Source organism: Nycticebus coucang, chromosome 5, assembly GCF_027406575.1.
Source record: "Nycticebus coucang isolate mNycCou1 chromosome 5, mNycCou1.pri, whole genome shotgun sequence".
In the NCBI taxonomy this organism is placed as follows: Eukaryota; Metazoa; Chordata; class Mammalia; order Primates; family Lorisidae; genus Nycticebus; species Nycticebus coucang.
The window spans coordinates 4,478,607-4,498,623 of record NC_069784.1 but is presented as its reverse complement, the minus strand read 5'-3'; the positions used below and the strand labels follow the sequence as shown (position 1 = coordinate 4,498,623).

At 37.6% G+C, this 20,017-nt stretch overlaps 1 protein-coding gene across 5 annotated transcripts in view; it reads right to left on the bottom strand.

Annotated features, from left to right (window-relative positions):
- Positions 1-20,017, bottom strand: part of SRSF11 (serine and arginine rich splicing factor 11) — a 41,011-nt gene continuing 20,994 nt past the window's right edge. For 2 of the 5 annotated variants that reach the window (XM_053590334.1, XM_053590333.1), the window contains 10 exons: positions 16,822-16,931; positions 15,284-15,376; positions 14,677-14,726; positions 13,260-13,387; positions 11,226-11,307; positions 7,673-7,804; positions 5,387-5,476; positions 1,853-1,948; positions 1,481-1,619; positions 1-1,375 (listed from right to left, as the gene is read on the bottom strand). In XM_053590334.1, coding sequence (XP_053446309.1) covers positions 1,184-1,375; positions 1,481-1,619; positions 1,853-1,948; positions 5,387-5,476; positions 7,673-7,804; positions 11,226-11,307; positions 13,260-13,387; positions 14,677-14,726; positions 15,284-15,376; positions 16,822-16,931 — 1,112 coding nt within the window. In that variant the 3' untranslated portion in view covers positions 1-1,183. Of the gene's footprint in view, positions 1,376-1,480; positions 1,620-1,852; positions 1,949-5,386; positions 5,477-7,672; positions 7,805-11,225; positions 11,308-13,259; positions 13,388-14,676; positions 14,727-15,283; positions 15,377-16,821; positions 18,117-18,591; positions 19,931-20,017 lie in introns of those variants that run through there. The other 3 variants (XM_053590336.1, XM_053590335.1, XM_053590337.1) reach the window with 2 other exon arrangements.

The following is a 20,017-nucleotide window of genomic DNA, read 5'->3' as shown; positions in this document are numbered from 1 at the left end:
TAAGTTTAAGGGTTTATTATCAAAGTCTTGTAAAACAATTTCAGAAACTGTACATCAACATGGCACGGACTGTAGCCTACTTTTGTTTTTACTGCACAAAAGTGAAGCTCGAAACTCCTTAACTAATAAACAGTTGCTAACTACTTTGCATATAACATGAAATCACTGTGTGCGTAAGATCACTACTGCAGTAACACAAATTTATTGGTTTTATACAATTTGAGATCAAATAAAAGGTACATTATCAAGTAGATTTGTCTTATCTTAAAAGCATATGAAGGTCAATTTAAAACGCACTACCCCCTTTTTCCAACACTGTGCTTAAAACAAATTGACGTTAAGGGTGGAAAACTGAAAATCGGGACAGGAGATCACTTTTTTTTTTTTAAACAGATGGACTCAGGACAGGCAGACAGCTTTCACTGATGTAAATGTGGAATAAATTATTACTTCAGGAAAAAAATTCCTAAACACCTTATGAAAAAGTATACAACTCTACTTCAAAATATGCTATTTACTCACTGCCAAAGACAGTTTTATTTGAAATCTTCTTTCTGTAATTAAAGCCTAATTAGCCATCAAAAAAGGTTAGTGCATATATAACCTTTCAAAGTTAAACAAAAGCCACAAAAATTTCGCCACAAGGCTTAAAGGATTATCTATTTCAAATGCTCATTTCCAGATGTAACTATAAGAATGTTAATTCGTCATGTCAACAAACAAGACCGTAAGTAGATCTGTCATGTTGGAGGATTTTAATGACATTTAGGATATTCTTGCCACAATAACATGCAATCAGTGCATTCCCTACATGGCTCTATTACGGCAATGACTCAAATTCTAGAAATACTATTAAGCGAACTTACTTGATAAAGGAGATCATACAACATACACAACCCATGCCTGCTGTATGTAGATGCATGCAGCTTTTCACTTTTATGATGAAGCAGCACCAGGGTAGTAAAAGTGCTTGGTTACTCAGTCAGCTTTCACTGTGACAACTGGTTACTCCTGCACCATTTCCCAAAAGCTTTTTGATGTAAATAACTAATGTCAATACCAAGAGCTTTACAACCATTTATAACTCAGAGCTGTATACATCTAGGTTTGAGATGAACAGGTACAGCATAAGAAATCACACAAGGAATGACACTGATGCATGTGCACAGGTGGCCCCGGCAGCTCAGTCGCTCATGTCCATGTCCTCCTCATGGTGGTCGTCCCCGTTCACTTTGGATTCTCTCAGTGGATCTCCCTTCTCCACAGAACATTCCTTTGCTTTAGGGGAGCCGGCTTCTATTGGCTTCTTCTCTTCCTTTTTCTCTTTCTCGCTGTCATACCCTTGTTCCTCTTCATCATAGTCCCGTGTAACCTGCTTTGCCAAGGAAAAGAACAAAAGTAAACGTCTTCAAAGAAAAATCACTTCTCAAAAGGACCGGCATCGCCCCAAATACCCAAACAAGTCAGCCTGTAAACATACTTTTACATCCTTGTCACTCTCTGATTTTCTCTCCCGGTCCTTCTCCTTGTCTTTACTCTTCTTCTTCCTGCTGGTTGATCGTTCTCTTTCGTCTCTGCTTCTCTCTTTGTCTTTATCTTTTTTCTTTTCCTTTTTATGTCTAGAATGACAGTAAGAGAGTGAGCCTGACCCCAGTACACAAGATAGAAATAAGACAACTTTGAAATCCTGGAGTGTTTAAGTCTCAAGTCTCAAAGAAGAATACATAAAAACATTCCTAAGAACGTTCACAGGAGATCTTTACAACTGACAATTTCTGGAAAATACAAAGATCTACACTCCGTCTTAGGCAAGGCTGAGAAGCGATGAAAAAGCTCCGGCTGAAACCCTTACCTCCTCGGGGAGGGGGAGCGAGACAGTTTCCTTTTAGGAGACCGAGGCTTTTTAGGGGAACGCGTTCCACTCCTGCTTCGTCGTCGCCGTCTTTCCCTAGAATCACAAATGCCAAGTGGGCTTTAAAATACAGTGTGATCTAAAAACACACAGACACCGATGGGGCTTCACGAGAAATCCCTACAATATTGTTACGATGAAGACCAGCTTCCTACTACTATCTGAACAATCAGTTAAACAAACCTGTGAAAACCATGTACCTTTCTTTCCTTTAACTGCTTTCAAGAAAAACCCTAATCTCCAGCAATTGTTTTTGAAAAGCCTGAAGTCTGAAGTAAACTATTATTGCAAAAAAAAAAAAAAAAAAAAAAAAAAATCAGTTTTAGATTCAAACATTCATCGTTCAGAACAGGTACAGGTTAACTCAATAATGTTGTGATACAATAATGTTGTGATAAAATGTAGACACTTATAAAGTCCAAAAAATTAACTTTTAAATCATTAGATCAAATTCAGAGAACTAGTGGAAATGAAGATATCAAACTGACTTCCGAAAACACAACAAACTTTCCCCCAACAAACCCTGCTTTCAGCGATTATTGTTTTCTTCTTCTTTTTTTTAAAGACGAGAGTCTCACTCTATGGCTCACCCTACAGCACTGTGGCATCACAACTCACAGCAACCTCACACTCCTCGGCTCAAGCAATCTTCCTGTCTTAGCCTCCCGAGTGGCTGGGACTATGGGCACCTACCACAACGCCCTGGTTGTTTTTCTATTTTTAGTAGAGACGGGGTCTTGCTCTTGCTTAGGCTGGTCTTGAACTCCTGCATTAAAGTGATCCTCTCACCTTGACTTACCTCCCTGAGTGCTGGGATTATAGCTGTGAGCCACCACGACAGCCCGCTCATGACTTACAGAAAAAATTCTACACAACTGTAAGAGGGACTTTGCCTAACAAATGCCAAGGAGTGTAACCTAATTCTTTGTACCCTCAATGAACCCCAAACAATAAAAAAAAAAAAAAAATTCTGTTCATGATTCTCAAAAGGTGTCAGACTGGTAAGATGACAGTTATACAACTTAGCCACAAACAAAGCAATCCAAAATTAAAATGTGAACATTTTCATCACCTCTAAAAAGAGACCCCATATTCCTGTAATTCTCTCGGACCCCTGGCACTCCAGTAATCTACTTTCTATCTTTATAGATTTTCCAATTCTGGAATTTCATATAAATAGAATCACACAATTATGTTGCTTTTGGTGAATGTTCTCAAGGTTCATCCAAATAGCAGTCAAACCATGTATCGTTTTTATTGCTGAATACTACTTCATTTTACGGCCATATAATCTTGTTTAGCCATCTCTAGTTAATAAACACATGGGCTAACTTTTTGGCTATTACAAATAATACTATAAACATTCATGTTCAAGACTCTACATGGACATGCGTTTTTCATTTTCTTGGGTAACATTTCTAGGAGTAAAATTACTGGGTCAAAAACCTCGATGTTCAACACTGTTAGAAATTATCAGATTGTTTTCCAAAGCAGCTGTACTAGTTTATATTCATACCAGCAATGCACAGAGTTCTAACTTCTCTACAACCTCACCAACACTTCCATCTTTTAGATTATCACCATCCTAATGGGTGCGAAGTGCTACCTCACTGTGATTTTGATTTCTATTTCCTTAGTGACTAATAATGTTGGAACATCTTTTCTTTTCTTTTTTTTTTTTTTTTTTTGAGACAGCTCACACCAACTTCAAACTCTTGGGCTTAAGCAATTCTCTTGCTTCAGCCTCTCAAGTAGCTGGGACTATAGGGACACAGCACAATACCCGGCTAATTCCTGAACATCATTTCCTATACTTTTGAACATTTGCTTATCTTTTTTGGAGAAATGCTTATAGAATCTTTGCCACTTTTTAATTGGATTATTTGCCTTTCTACTACAGAGTTGTTAAGAGTTCTGTACATACTCTAGATATTAAGTCCCTGTCACTGCAGTCCCAAACTCCAGGCTGTGGACAGTACCCACCTGTGGCCTGTAAGAAACTGGGCCATGCAAGAGGAGGTGAGCAGCAGGCTGGAGCAGCGGTTCTCAACCTTCCTAATGCCGCGACTCTTTAATACAGTTCCTCATGTTGTGATGACTCCCAACTATAAACTTATTTTCATTGCTACTTCCTAACTATAATTTCCCTACTGTTATGAATTGTAATGTAAGTATCTGATATACAGGAGACCCCCAAAGGGGTTGCAAACCCACAGGTTGAGAACCGCTGGGCTAGAGGAAGCCAGCAACACACTATCTAAGGCTGCTCCTCGAGCCCCTCCTCCTGTCAGATACATGGCAGCATCACCTTGTCACAGAAGCAAGAACCTTACTGTAAACTGCTCATCTAAGGGATCCAGGCTGCCTGCTCCTTATGAGATCTAACACCGGATGGCCTGACGTGATGTAATGTGTTGGAATCATCCTAAAGCAATGTCCACCCCCAACCCCAGTCTGTGTAAAAATTGTCTTCTATAAAACTGGTCCCTGGTACCAAAAAGGTCTTGCTTTATCAGATGTATAATTTGCAAATATTTTCTAGTACTCTAGGTTTTTACTTTCTTGATAGTATCCTTTGAATTATAAGTTTTTAATGTGGGTCATCTCCAGTTTATCTTTTCTCTTCTGCAGCTTATGCTTTTGGTGTTTTATCTAAGAAACCACTGCCAAATTTAAGATCATAAAAGATTTACTTCTGTTTTCTCTTAAGTGTTATATAGCTTTTGGCAGTGCCTGTGGCCCAAGGAGTAGGGCACTGGCCCCATATGCCTGAGGTGGTGGGCTCAAACCCAAGTCCTGGCCAAAAAAAAAAAAGTTATATAGCTTTAGCGCTTATATGTAGGTCTTTTGTTCATTTTGAGTCGATTCTTTTTAAATTCTGGTGAATTTAAGTAATGTAGATTAATAAACACTGTAGCAAAATGTGTAAATGAGAATTGAAAAAATAAAATTAAGTATGGGTAGTCCTTATTAATTTCTTATGAATTTCAAATTAAAGTATGAAAAATATATTTTCTGTGGATTTCAGTTTTCACCATGATAGTTTAGAGACATAATTAGTCCAAGAATGATGTATCAGAACTTGCATCGTTTCCCATTAATTTACCAATGAACCATTATAAGGGAAGAAAAATTCTGCAGTATAACATGTAAATATGGCAACTATAACTTCCCATGAAAAAGCAAATTTCATGAAACAATTTAGTATGCTTTAGTTAAAAAAATGTTAAGACAGAAAAACTAACCTTTGTTGAATTTTGCGTTATAGAAAATATACTGTATACCTTAAAATATTTAAGTAAAAAAAGAGAAACCTCAGGTCACTATTCACAAATTGTCTTTTCAAAAGCGTTCAGTAATGGCAAAGCTTAACTTTTTCAACACCGAAAAACTTATCTATGTTCTAGAAAACATTTCACCTATTGATAATCTTGGAAGTGAGGCTAAAAGCAAGTGTGTCCTGAGCCACCTTACCTGCTCGCACTTCTAGAGCGTCTGGCTGTGCTGTAACTTTTAGGGGGTGTTTTGGAACGTTTCTTTTCCTTGTCTTCTTTCTTTTTGTCTCTAACAAATGAACACAATTTTTTAGTGCTCTAGAAGGCTCAGCGAATGCCAATTCATACAGTGTTACAAATAAAAACTAAAGTATGATCAGATCTAATCCCATTTTTCAAAGCCTGGATATTACTGTCAGAAAAGGTTTTAAAAATAAGAGCTCATTTGTCACATCTGTGTTGCAACTCCTTTAAGAATCCCGTCCTCCTATTCTCCTGGTACTTCATATGTAAAACTTATCTCCATTGGCACAGACTATGAGATGAGAAAACAATTAGGATGCTGGCCAGTTTCTTGGTATGTCTTGGTGGTCAACACCACAGGCTTAGTAATTGTCTTCAGGCTCTTCAACCCTTCTTTTCTCTAATGACTACTGCTCCCCCAACCCACCTCTCCCAGCAGGGCTAAAACCCATAGCATCACCATTGTTCTTCCAAAGCACATATCCCATGTGAACCTTCACTACGGATCAAGTCAAGCTTCTTTTTCTGCTGCTACACACTCTCAGCCATTCAGTACTTATTAGAGAAACATCCTACAGCCATACCTAAAATCAAAATCTTTTCACAGATTCTGACACATTTTATTTTATTCACCACAGTATTTGCCCCCCCCAGATTACCATCTTCCAAAGACCCTGAGCAAAGGGTGGAGCACCAGCCTCCATGTGTTCAATCGGAGTCCCATGAATACACACACCCCTACCTTAACTACTTCACAATTTTATGGATCAAAGTATTCCTTTTATTGGTCTGAGCTAATCTTTCTACCCTATTTTATTCCTTCCTTTCTCTGTTCATCCTGTTCCATCAGTTAGCCGCTCTCTTCATTAAAGTTTTTATCATCTTATTTTTAGATTACAACTGTCCCCTAATGGGTTCCAGTCATCCTTTTCCTAATTGAGTCCGCACTTTCTCTCAAAAATCTTTTAATGTACAAACCTGATATATTAATTCCATATTCATCATTTTTCAACCCATTCTAGTTGTCTCCTGCATCAAGTGCAAATATACTGTGAACAAAGCCTTTTATGATCTCTTTCCACATGTGATCTTATATCTTCATGCCCACCTACATGAAACTACTATTTCAAGAAACAGCATTCTCTACCTGAAACCATGTCCCCCAGAGTCTAGTCAAATTTATCAGAACTTAATACTTGAGTCACATCTCAATTAAACCTCTTCCAACATTAGCAAGTGGCAACCATCATTTAACAGCCCCCTCCTCCCCCCCCCGCAATTACATTCACCACTCCTCCCTTAGTAACCACAAAGTCCTCGGAGGAAGAAATGCTGAATTCCTTTTTGAATATTTGCTCCATTAAGAACCATGGATTAACAGATGGTTCACTGTGTAACATGATGAAAAGTACATTATAGCCTAAACACTGACAGCACAGCCAACCCAGCTCCCTGTTCCCATCAGTTGAATTATATGCTTACCAAGAATAAATTTTGTTGGATTCCCAGTTGTACTTATTTTAATTACATTATTTAAATACATGAACAGATAAAATAATACAAAACATAGGGCTGCTTCTAGAAAATTAAGGTACCTATTTTTGAAAAAGACAAAGAACAGTTGATAAAAAAATTAAGCGTTGTGAAAATGTATGTGTCTGACAAATATAAATCATGGGGGCATACAGTTTAAAAGGGTTTGGGGCTCGATATGAGAAGACTGGTTACTGAATGTATAAGTTTAACGGGTTTCTTTTTTCACAAATCCTCACTTTAACTCTTGACTGGTCCCAATTCACAGGATTAGAGAAACTCCAGTATGGCCAGGGTGTACAGCAATCCTTATCAGATGTGTCCAAGTCACTGATAATGAGACACACAGAGATGAGGAGGCGCGGCTGTCCTGCCTTACTTTGGCATACTGCAAGGAATGGCTGGTAGTACTGAATCCTTGGCAGTGGTCCAGGGGAAAGTAGAAAACAAAAAAAGGCAGTAGGAGAGGTAAGAATTTTTACTAGGAAATTCTACATAGGCCTTTAGCTAGAAGTTAAAGTTCCAGTTTATAAGAAAGCACCAGAAAAATAAATGTTAGTCCCCTCAAATTCTACAGTCTCTTCCCCTGTCTAGCCCTGTCTCTGCTTCCCAAACCCAACCACCTCTTCTATCATGTAGTAGCACAGTATCTGGGGTCTTGGGAACTCTGACACTTGTCTTCTCACCCAATGTTAACAATCTTTTCTACCTTGTTTTTGATGTGCTCCTTGACCTTCTACCTCTCTCTCTGGAATGCGATCTTCTCCGTCTTGGACTTTTGGAACGTCGCCTACTCCGTGACTTAGAATGTGACCGCCTCCTCGATCTGCTTCTTGACCGCCTAATAACGTAAAAGGAAGCCAGAACATGTATATAAATGTAAAAACACTGTGAATATTCAGCTAAGGATCAGACATGCGGACTAACTACCAATTAAGCGGGGATAATTCCTTTCTGGCTGCTTTCATTATTCAATAAACAGAATAAATATCTTTGCTACCTTAGAAATTAGTAATACCTTTATTAATACTTCAGAGTTTCTCACTTTTTTTCCTTTGGAGACAAAGTCTCATTTTGTCTCCCTCAGTAGAGTGCTGCGGCGTCAGAGCTCACAGCGACCTTAAACTCCTGGGCTCAAGCAATTCTCTTGCCTTAGCCTCTCCAGTAGCTCGGGACTCTACTCTACGTGCCTGCAATCATCAAATAGAGATTAGCATAATATCTAGCAAAATAAGAAAGCTTACTGAAAGTTACGGTCCTCTCATATACTGAGATGCTGAAGACACACCCATCCACAATAATTATCTCTGTTATAAGACATTACAAGTATCTGAATTCAGGGATTAAGTATTTTACTTCTAGTTTTCACTGGTCATAGTAAGGAAGTCTTAGAATTCTTTCTTTCTTTTTTTTTTTTTTTTAAGACAAAGCTGTCCCCCTGGGTAGAGTGCCATGGTGTCAGTTCATAGCAACCTCCAACTTGGGCTCAATTGAGTTTCTTGCCTCAGTTCTACTATTTTTAGTAGAGATGATGTCTCACTCTTGCTCAGGCTGGTCTAGAACTCCTAAACTCAAGCAATCTACCTGCCATGGCCTCCCAGAATGCAAGGATTACAGGCATGAGCCACCACACCTGGCTAGAAATCCTCTTTGTTTTTTTGGGGGGTGGAGTGGGGTGGAATTCTTATTAAAACCTGAGAAGCCTAGTAAGATTTAGTACATTAGGAAAAATGTCTCAGGGGAGAAAAACTTAGTACAAATTGTGGTAATCATATGATGAGATATATCCCAAAGAGGTTAAACTGGAGTATGAGAGCACTGTCCTGAGGATGAAGACCGTAAGGCGCACCTACACTGTATGTTAAAGTAAAATGTGAGCTGTACCTTGAAAAAAGGAAAAGGAGTTCCTTAGGTGGAGATGAAGATGTAAAACAAGCAGAAAGAAACCTGAGCAAAAACATGGAGACACAGTAACAATGTATGTCGGGCAAGCAGTGCTGTAATTTGGAGTGGCCTAGGACCTGTGTGGATAGATAAAGGAGACTGAATAGTAAAGAACTTCAAAGTCATTTTTAAGGGAACTTCTCAAGATTCAAGAGATCTGTGACATGACCCAGACTCAGGCTTTTTCAAAGACATCTCTAAGAATGGACAGGCTGGGAGACAAGGTGGGGGGACAGGGAATAAAAGATGTAACACAGAGGACAACCCTGTAATAACCCAAGAAATGACTTAAATTAAAACAATGACATGAGAGTAAGATAATGACAATGAAAATGAAGAGAAAGGGATTATCTCTGAGAAAGAACAAATGTATACAACAAGGCTGCACAGAAAGTACCCAGCCCCTGTTAATACGTAGCACTACTTTTCATTATCACACAGCTGGATACTTTCTGGACAGCCTCCTACTCCACTGATCTTTCAAGAATCATGGTAATGGGAGAAATGTCTAACCCTTGGTAAAAAGCACAGTATAAAAGATTCTAAGAGAAGAAAGACAATTGACAGAACTAAATTTCAGAAAAGACGGACCCAGGGGTGAAAGCTATCAGCAAACAAGATGTAAGAGTCAAGTGGAGGGAGGACATGGAGGGGAGCTGAATCCAGCAGAAATAGCTCACCACAACTAGAGCAGCGCAGTCCTGAATGTCGGAGCCAACTAGAATGCAATTAGGCCAACCAGACAGTTTAGAAATCAAGAAAAAAATGAAGAATGGTTAAAAGAGTTGGTGATAAATAACCTCAAGCAATGTTTTTCAAGTTGAGGTTTGTGAAACTCTACATGCCCCAAGACACCTTCATGGGATCCATAGGTTCAAAATTATTTTCAAGATAATAAAATATTGTTTTTTTCACTGTGCTGATATTTGCACTAATGGTACAAAAGCAATGGTGGGTGTGCTGGCGACGCCTGAGCACAAACCGGGTGGCGGCCACTCACTGCCTGGCACACTCACTGCACTCTACACTGGCACATAGGTGTGCACTCGCAGTTAAGAACAACAGAAATGCCATTTTTACTTTAAAGATGTCTCTGAAAGCTGATTTTTAATAAATCTGGTCCCTTCAGTATTATTAAAATAGAAGATGAATTAAACCAAGCCTCTTGAGTAGGTTCTTGATAGAATGGGAAGCATGCAAAAATCACTTCAGACGCTTAGTAAAGTTAAGTATACGTGAAGGGAGACAACCACGCAGTGACTCAGAAGATGAACTAGCTAGCTCTCTTTCCGTGAAAACATCACCTTCAAGTTACTCAAGACTTTAGCATTTGGAAGAAAAGCTTTCATGAAAAATAAATTCAGTCTATTAATTTAAGAAAAAAAAAAAATGAGGGTGGCGCCTATGGCTCAACGGAGTAGGCTGCAGGCCCCATATGTCAGAGGTGGTGGGTTCAAAACTAAACCTGGCCAAAAACTGAAAAAAAAAAAAAAAGCTGGAACATATTCTTCTTAGTAAAGTATCTCAAGAATAGAAGAAAAAGTACCCAATGTACTCAGCCCTACTATGAAACTAATTTATGACTTTCACATGAAAGCTATAACCCAGTTACAACCTAAGAATAGGAGGAAGGGGGAAAGGGGGGGAGGGAGGAGGGAGGTGGGCAGAGTGGGATTACACCTGCGGTGCATCTTACAAGGGTACATGTGAAACTTAGTAAATGTGGAATGTAAATGTATTAGCACAATAACTAAGAAAATGCCAGGAAGGCTATGTTAACCAGTGTGATGAAAATGTGTCAAACGGTCTATGAAACCAGGGTATGGTGCCCCATGATCACATTAATGTACACAGCTATGATTTAATAACAAAAAAAAAAAAAGAAAAAAATGAATTTGTTGGTAGTAGTAACATTTGAGCTTTCAAGAGAAATTTAATTTTGGAAAACTTAAATCTACCACTGTAAACTTGATAGCATCTTAACACCTGAGTTATGAGATGATATGCCCCATATAACGAGGGTGGTGGGTTCAAACCCGGCCCCGGCTGAACTGCAATGAAAAAATAGCCGGGCGTTGGCGGGCGCCTGTAGTCCCAGCTGCTTGGGAGGCTGAGGCAAGAGAATCACGTAAGCCCAAGAGTTAGAGGTTGCTGTGAGCCGTCTACTCGAGGGCGGTATGGTGAGACTCTGTCTCTACAAAAAAAAATAAAAAAATAAAAAAATAAATGCTTTAACCAGGGGCTAGTGAGTCTAAGACAGGTGTGTCAGAACTTACCTTCATTTAAAGTAAAACTGGCTATAAAAAAATCTGTCTAACCTGTGTCTAGAAGATGAGGGAGTCCTCCTCCTCCTAGAACGCGATCTTGATCTTGAATGTCTTCTTTTTTCTTCTTTCTTATCTAGATTTAAAATTTTTAAAAAAGCTTGTGCTTAGAAATCATCAAACAGAATGATTATTCCCATTCAGAAGTTGTTCTGAAAATGTATCATCTTAACTTTGGCTTTTACATACATCCTTAAATATTATAACCATTTTAGAATCAGAATGTTGAAGTTTAATGAAGAGAAGCAAATTACAAATTATTCAAGTTTTTTGGTAGGTCCACATTAGACTTTAATTCTCAGATAAGTGTCCTTTGACTATCTCACTTGTCAGACTGAGGGAACTGTGAAGTGTTTTGCTACAGCAATCTACGAAAAGGGTCGACCATTTAAAGTTCTTGGTCCAGCAAAATGTCCCTTGTTGTGCTCATGTGCACATATTCATTCTCAAGAGTTCAAAGGAGGACTCGACTCTTCCTCTGCCACTTAACCTCATGCTCCTTTGCTAAATAAACTTACATGCATGCATGTGTATGTCAAAGGGGCTAATGAACAGATCCAGAAGTCATGACGAATTCACTGTTTCCATTCTTATTTCTGTAACAGAATTGGATTTTAATAACCCAACCCATCACTCTTCCTACCCATCCATTTTCAGTTGTGTAGGTATGGGAGACAAGTCTAGAACTAAATTATTTTATTTCCTAGCTTTTAAATAACACATAAATTCTTTTAACTTAGAAACTAATGAGAGAAATAAAGCCTGGACTTTATTTCTAAGTCTATTTATTTAGTCCACTTAAACACAGGGACTATCATCAAAGCGAGACCAAGTTCCTCTATGATTCACATTTGGGACATTTCATTAATAGGATTCAATTTATTGTGAATGTCATTATAAATAATAAATTCACAAAATCTTAGGGAAAAAATACCGATCCATAAAGAAACTACTTTTAGTCATTCCAGTCATGAGTTTTCAGTGAATACAGAAAACAATTGCAGGTGTCCAACCTACAGCCACACTCATCTCGTGAGCACATTTCTTGCTCATCTGTGTTGTCAGAAATCATGAGAGGTAAGCGCAGCTTTTGTGTGTGGACCAAGACAACTCCTACTCTTCCAAGGTGCAACAGAAATGAAAAAAAGTTGGAAGCCCCCAATTAGAGCATGGTGGGTCTTAATTTTGTATCTAAAAGCTCTTGCTGCTTATTACACAGTGCCTGCAACTATTGGACATTTTATTGATAAAATGATGTAGTACACATAAAACATTTGGTATCGGTTTATCAAGCACTATACTTTATTTTTTTGTTTTTAAAATTTCAAAATATTTGTTACATGAATCCCTTGTATAATGTTTGAGTTAGGGCTTCTGCTGCGCCCATCATTAGAATGGTGTTCACTGCACTCAAACACATTTTCATTTATTAAAAAAATAATAAAAAATGAACAAGACATTGTTTAATAGGGAAAAAAAAATCCAGGGACAAAGACCTAAACATATGTAGCTACGTAGATTAATGAGATATCCATTCATTGGTCTCAAAAACACAATCTACAAAGAATAACACATCTGATTTTCTTTAAATAAATGACACAAACAAAAACTACTTCCACTAGATTTTTCAGATTAAAAAACTTAAAAATTATGCCGTCCCAATCTAGACAAGGATTAAAAACACAAAACATCACATCAAGTTTTAGATAATCTCAGGTATTACCAATACTTTGGACTGGATCAATCCTTGTGGAAGGCTGTCCTGTTCCTTTTAGGGAACATCTAGGAATACCCTGTGGTCCTCTATGCACAGGATGCAACTGGGACCACTGTGACAACCAGGTATATGTCCAGATAGTTGTAAATATGTAAATATATCCGGGTGGCACTCTACTATATAATTTTTTATTTTACCAAAATTTTGAAAAGTAAAAGATGACTAGTGTATTATCCAACATACTTCCACACTTACGCCATAAGAACTTCTGCTAAGAATCACGTGGTCTAAAGCGTGTAAACACGTGTTACCTGGTTCTATAGCAGCAGAAATGAGGGACTGTGCTTCTCGTACTCTTTTCATGGCTTCCTCTATTTCTTTACTAGAGGTGTCTGATTTCAGACTTGGTGAAACAAGACCAGCAGCTACATGATTCAACCTGAAACAGAACCAAAAGTTTAGATAGGAAATATTTCAAAACACACACCAGTATTTCAAATAAAATATATAAATATTTCATGTACTGTCATTTTAGTAAAATAATCCTTCAAAAAGAGGGGGAGGATCCTGAGATAACTTTAGTAAACAATATACAGTTTGGCTTTGCTCTAAATCTTTACAATGAGCATCTGTACTTCAATCACTCAGAGGTATCTAGAGTAAGAAAAATACTTAAAATTTTGCTGAACATCCATTAACTTTTCATAAACAAATACATTTTGTACATGGGGAGAAACTGAGGTATAGGACAATGGCCCACCGAACACACATGAAATCCGGAGGTAAAAGGCCAAAGATGCCCCTTAAGAGTTTACATGTGCAAGAGATAAGTCCTAGACTCTGAAGTTTAATACAGCAGCTGTCTGTGGGGAACGGGGAAATGCATCAGGAATGGGCATACAGAGGACTTTAACAGTACTGATGCTATGTTAGTTTCTAAGTTGAGAGGGCGAGTACATGCTTCAATTTTAACTGTAAGAGAATTTTCAAGAAAAAAAGCCACTAACTACCCCGTTTCCCCGAAAATAAGACCTACTCACAGGAAAGATAAGACGTCCCCTGAAAATAAGACCTAGCACATCTTTGGGAGCACACCTTAAAATAAGACACTGTCTTATTTTCGGGGAAACAGGGTACTAAGTCAAATGATACTGTCCTCTCTCCCCCATGTTCTCCCTCTTACTAACAGTTACTTTCACTAAGTTAAGGAGAAAAGGTATAAAGTTCAAATCTAACATATCAAAGAAATCACCAAATTAAAAAATCTCATGACTTTGTCATGGATCAAGTAGGAAACAATTTCAGATATAGAATGAAGAACATTTATCAAAAGCACCTAGAAGATGTTGGCTATAAATCACACAGCTATTAGTTATGTAACACACATAGTCTCTGCTTTGTGACAGTGATTCCCTTAGCTCTGCTCCTCTGTAACTCAAGTTTATTGATTACCGTCAGTCTCTGATATTCAAACTAAGGTCTCCTCCGGTTAGCTCTTTTGCTCTCACCTGTTACAAGACACTCACAATTATTAGGAGAAGACTCAATTACACTAAAACAAAATCCTTTTTAGATAGGCTTAATTCCAGAAAGGATTTTTTGCCTTTTTTCTAGAAAACAATATATATTGCTTTTCTTAAGAAAAAATAACTTTCATGTTAACTATCAAAAAAATATCTGTTTCCTAGACATTCACACACATCACCAACAGAAACAAAAAATCCTTACTTGGGATCAACAGTACTCATAAGCTTCAGCAATTGATCTGCGGCAAGAGACTGCAAAAAAAAAAAAAAAAAAAAAAGGTGACATTAGTTGCTACAGTATTGGATAGAGAAGCTTCAGCAAGTTCCAGAAGACTATGAGGCAGAATATTCTTGTCTATTTAAAGACTTTTCTGAGGGAAAGTAACATTAAGAAACGTGTAGAATAAAAATCAAAACTGCTTCATATAATACAAAAATATGTCCACAAAGTAAGGCTTCATAGAGTTTAGCCAAATTATAGTGAAAGAAAACAAATTTCCATGCTAGAAAAACAAATTATGAATCCACATTTTCATCCTTTCGTGCCTACTAACTCTAACACCGTGACTTATTGAAGAAGTGTTGGCATCCTGTGAACCTATTCTATTTTTAACTATATAAAACAAGAAATTCTTGTGGACAAAGGAACATACTAATTCAGTGACCATTTAAATCAATTTTTAACAAGTCTACAGAAGAAAAAATTACAACAATGTAGCTATTAACTGCTCTTGAAATGCAAACTAACAGATAATGGAACTGATTTTCTATAAAAATGGGGTCACAAGTTAAAGAATAGTAAGTTGTACCTGAGAGTTCAAATTTGCTCCTGGAAGCCCAAGTGCAGCAAGGGCAGGATCAAGGGTGGGAGCCCCCAAAGCAGCCAAGGGAACAGCGCCAATCTGTGAAATATCAAATTTATTTAAAACTGCATTTCAGTTGCTCAGACCAGGGGTCAGATAGTAACTTGCTGCAGGCTATGTGGTCTCTGCTGTTAACTTTATTCAACTCTACACAACTACTGTCACTGTAGCTCAAAAGCACAGACAATGCATAAACAAATGGTTATGTTCTAATAAAAAATTTATTAACAGGTTGGCACCTGTGGCTCAGTGAGTAGGACGCCGACCCCATATACCGAGGGTGGTGGGTTCAAACCAGGCCCTGGCCAAACTGGAACAAAAAATTGCCGGGCATTGTGGTGGGTGCCTGTGGTCCGAGCTACTGGGGAGGCTGAGGCAAGAGAATCGCCTAAGCCCAGGAGCTGGAGGTTGCTGTGAGCTGTGATTGGCACAGCACTCTACCAAGGGCAATAAAGTGAGACTCTGTCTCTACAAAAAAAAAAAAAAAAAAATTATTAACAAAAACAGGGGCCTGGCCCAAGCACTGCAGTTTGTCAAACCTTGCTTTATATAATGGCCTCATTTTTCATCCATTAGAGTATTTTCCCCCTAACATCAAGATTATTTCACATTCCCTGTATCAAACATCCCCACCAAAAAACCTCCTCTAGGTGGGTATGGTGGTAATCCCAGCACTTTGGGAGGCCGAAGTGTGAGGACTGCTTGAGGCAAGGAGTTTAAGAACCGCCTAAGCCACATAGTGAGAACGTGTGTCTACCAAACAACAACAACCCAAAAAACAAACAAACAAACAAAAAAACCAACAAACAAACCTAAAAAGCCAGGCACACAGATGTGCATCTGTAGCCCAGCTACTCAGGAGGCTGAGGCAAGAGGATCACTTAAGCCCAGCAGTTGGGTGGGGTTGCAGTGAGCTAAGACAGTGCCGCTGAACACCAGCTTGAGTAACAAAATGAGACTCTGTCTCAAAAAACAAAACAGAACAAAAAACACCACAAAACCCCAAAAGAAGCCACCTTTCACCACACGTGTGAGTACACACACACACAGAATCCATCTTTATTTTCACACCCTCCCCGTCCCTCCACCCCACCCCCGGCCCCCAATAACAGCAAAAGATCAAAGGTAAGAAAAAATGTTCTTAAGTCTGAACTTCAGCTTAATTCTCTTTCCTGGTCCAAATGAACATATTTTAAAAAGTGTGCTCACGGAACTGTTATTCCTGAAGAGATTTTTCCACAATTACTTATGGGACCCAATGGCAAAAGTGATTAATTTTATGATTTCAGAATGTTCTTAAAATGCAAACTCCTCAGAGATTCTGGGCAATATTTGCGATGAACATGTGTACAACAATACCATGCACACCTGATATTGCTCTATGAACCACAATCTTACTCATATTCACAAAACTCAAGTACAGTTAGCTTTATCTACAAATTTGTGTTCCTATCCATGCTCTAAGAAGTCAACAGAACTAGTACCTGAGTAAGTGGGTTAGGAGTGGGCAGGAGTCCACCGCCAGGCAGAAGGCCTGCCACCGCATTAGCTGGTGCCAACAGAGACAAAGCCTTAGTCTCATCAGGAATAACTCCTGCAGAGAAACATGCCTGCATTAGAAAGCATTCTTTTTGTAAGACAGAAAACACACAAAAACACCCAGAAAATGTCTCCCTGATACACCACCTGAGTTTGTTGAAAGTACTTATGTTCGCTAAAATATAAAGCTTGATTTCTATGATTATTTATCATTAAAACTTATGTCAGAATGAAACTTCAATGTGTGAAAATTTGTTTCCTTTTTCTCTACAAATGGTTAAGTTTCTAGAGTAAAAAAAAAATAGCACAATACACACTACTTTTTTGTTAACACTGCCAAGATTTCATCACCTGTACTCGATTTTTAAGTCATGAACCAAACGTAAGCAAGCACAGTCGGTTCTCCAGGGGTGTGCTCTCAACTTTCAAAAGCTGTTTTATGAACAACGACTCGTGTCGGCTGCTTCACTATAAAGCACACAGAAAAATCAAGATACACAAGACAAAAAAAGTTTGATTTAGGGGTTAATAATATGGTACAGTTACTATGATTTTCTTTTACACCTACCATACAAATTTTGTAAAAATTAAGAGAAGAAAGTATGTAAAGGCAATATTCTGTTGGAATCAAGCGTAGGGCTTTTGCTGACTCATGACAATGAGCATGAATGTTTCTGAAGGTCTCTGAATACACACGGGATGTGTGTGTGACAGTGAGAGAGAGAGAGAGAGAGAGAATAGGCAAAACAACATGGCACATTCCTTACCTGCACAGTAAAATGCTTTATGTTCCAATATGTGCCATGCTAACCATACCAAAAAATGTTGCTATCTAGTGTCAGTTCAAAAGCTAACTTAGCCAAACTCCTTAAGTCAAAAATTACATGTATATCTGTTTTTAAAGCCTAATCTGTGTATTCAGATAAAATCTAAGGGTCCTAAGACAAATATTTATGTAGACAATTTAAATTCTATCCAACAGCAAAAGCCCTATACAGATGGATTAATCTGTTAATGTGCCCAAGCCCCCAAAATGAGAGTTCAATAATACAATTAAACTACATTATTTTCAAATACCAGTAGTATTTCTGTAATACATATTAAGAAACTGCATCTCATCATAAAACATACAATATGTACAGGGCACTTAAGAGAAACTGGATAAGCTGCAGAAGAAAACTGTTGGGTGGTATTTTCAGCAGGGCCTGGTATATAGTTCAGGCTGAACCAGGGAAAAGAACTGTAAAACACAACAACAAAAAAGAAAAACCACTGTTAAATAAAGGTAATGGTTCCTTCCACCTATACTGAGAAGTGCCGATAATATAAACAAATGTACACTACACAGCACTGTTATCTTGCTTGTGTCAGAGCTGTCATCAGTTTAGATACCAAGAGTTATGGAGGGGAAGGGGGGAGAAGATCATTTAGATATAGGGCATTAATGCATCAATATCAACAAATCTACAAAGATTATGGGATAATTTTGCATGCAAAATTATGTCTCAAGAGGATATATTAAGTATCAACATCTTACTCAAATTAGCACATTGGCAACATTTCTGGCAAACTAAAATCCTCTTGTATTTATTTGTGAGACACCTGATAGAAGATCTGCATCCATTAAAAAAAAAGTCATGCATCTGATCCTCCGATTAAAAAAAGACTATTTAAAAATAAAACTACAATTTATAAATAGCAATGAGGCCCCTCACCAGTTAATTTTCATGCGTCAAGAGTATTTTTTTTACTGCTGCTTTGATAGAACCATGAAATACTGCATGAATGTGTAGAAATGAAAGAAAAAGAAACAGACAAAAGAAACAAACATTAACCAAGGAACCTAAATAATCCCCAAATCCATTACTCTTAAGAGTTCCTTCTAAATCCAGCTTAGTTTTACCAATTAAGACTATTCCTTACCATAGACTTCATGCCTATTTTTTTAAAACACTGATCAAGAGGTTAAAACCAAGGCGTAAGAGCTAAATCCACAGTTAATGGTGACTAATTAGAAGAGGTAACATTAATACAGCATATCATACCAGAATTAAATTTACCATGAATAGATTTCTAACCTAAATGTTTCTCTAATTCTACCATACCACATACTTTCAAATACTTCACTTTTCAAAAACAGGGCTAGAATAATTACTATGGTCTAAAAATATTTATGAAAGCCAGTTATATGATATACTGTATTATGTTAAGGGCTTGGGAACTATAATACTTAGCCGATAAAATTTCTTTAAATTTAGAGCTAAGATGTTTTAAGACATTACTCACATGATTTGACCCTTGTTCTGAGACCTATTGTCTATATTTTACTCATCCTGAATTTGAATTCTGTAAATCTTCTCTTGACGTTAAGTCTTACCCTATAACAGGTACACTAACATAAAAGAAATTGCTTAACCAAAACATACTAATTCAAAATTTATTTATCTACCTATTTTAAAACCTTAAACCAGGCTCATATGCTTTAATACCATGGATATGTACTATTATTACATAGCATGTCTTACCCCACCTAGAAACGTAAGTTAATTTCTTTAGAAAAAACAGAGGCAATTTCTCTAAGTTTTAAGGATTAAACATTTCACAACTTTTACAAGGTATGGTGTAGATGTTCACATTTATATTCAAAGATCTAAGATAGCACCTAAAAGCAACAATATCAAGATCTGCTTCCACTGACCAGTTTTTATTAAGAAAAGGGGAAAGCAATCCAATCCTGGTCAGCATATTTATTAACTTATAATCCAGTAATTTTATATTTCAGTGATTTCTTTGATCAAAATTTACAGTTACCTAAAAGCAAATCAAGTAGCAGTACATTGGGAACAAACTAATTATAAAATATGCCTTAGAAAATTTTACAAAATGGCATTAAAATAGTGCTGTCTTGTCACAGTGGCTTTTTTAGATCCAAAAAACCTGCTCATTTTTTTTCTGTCAAAATACTTTAACAGCCTAAAATGTAAAAAGAGAGAAATGTCGTTAACAAATGGTCACACCAGGAAAACACTTGGGGGACTGGAGTGCTGGCTGGCCTTTAGTTAATGTCTAGAATCCCCTGTAGCTGCAGAGGACCCACTGTTTTTCAGTCATCTGGAAGGGTTTTGCATTTGCCTTCTCCAC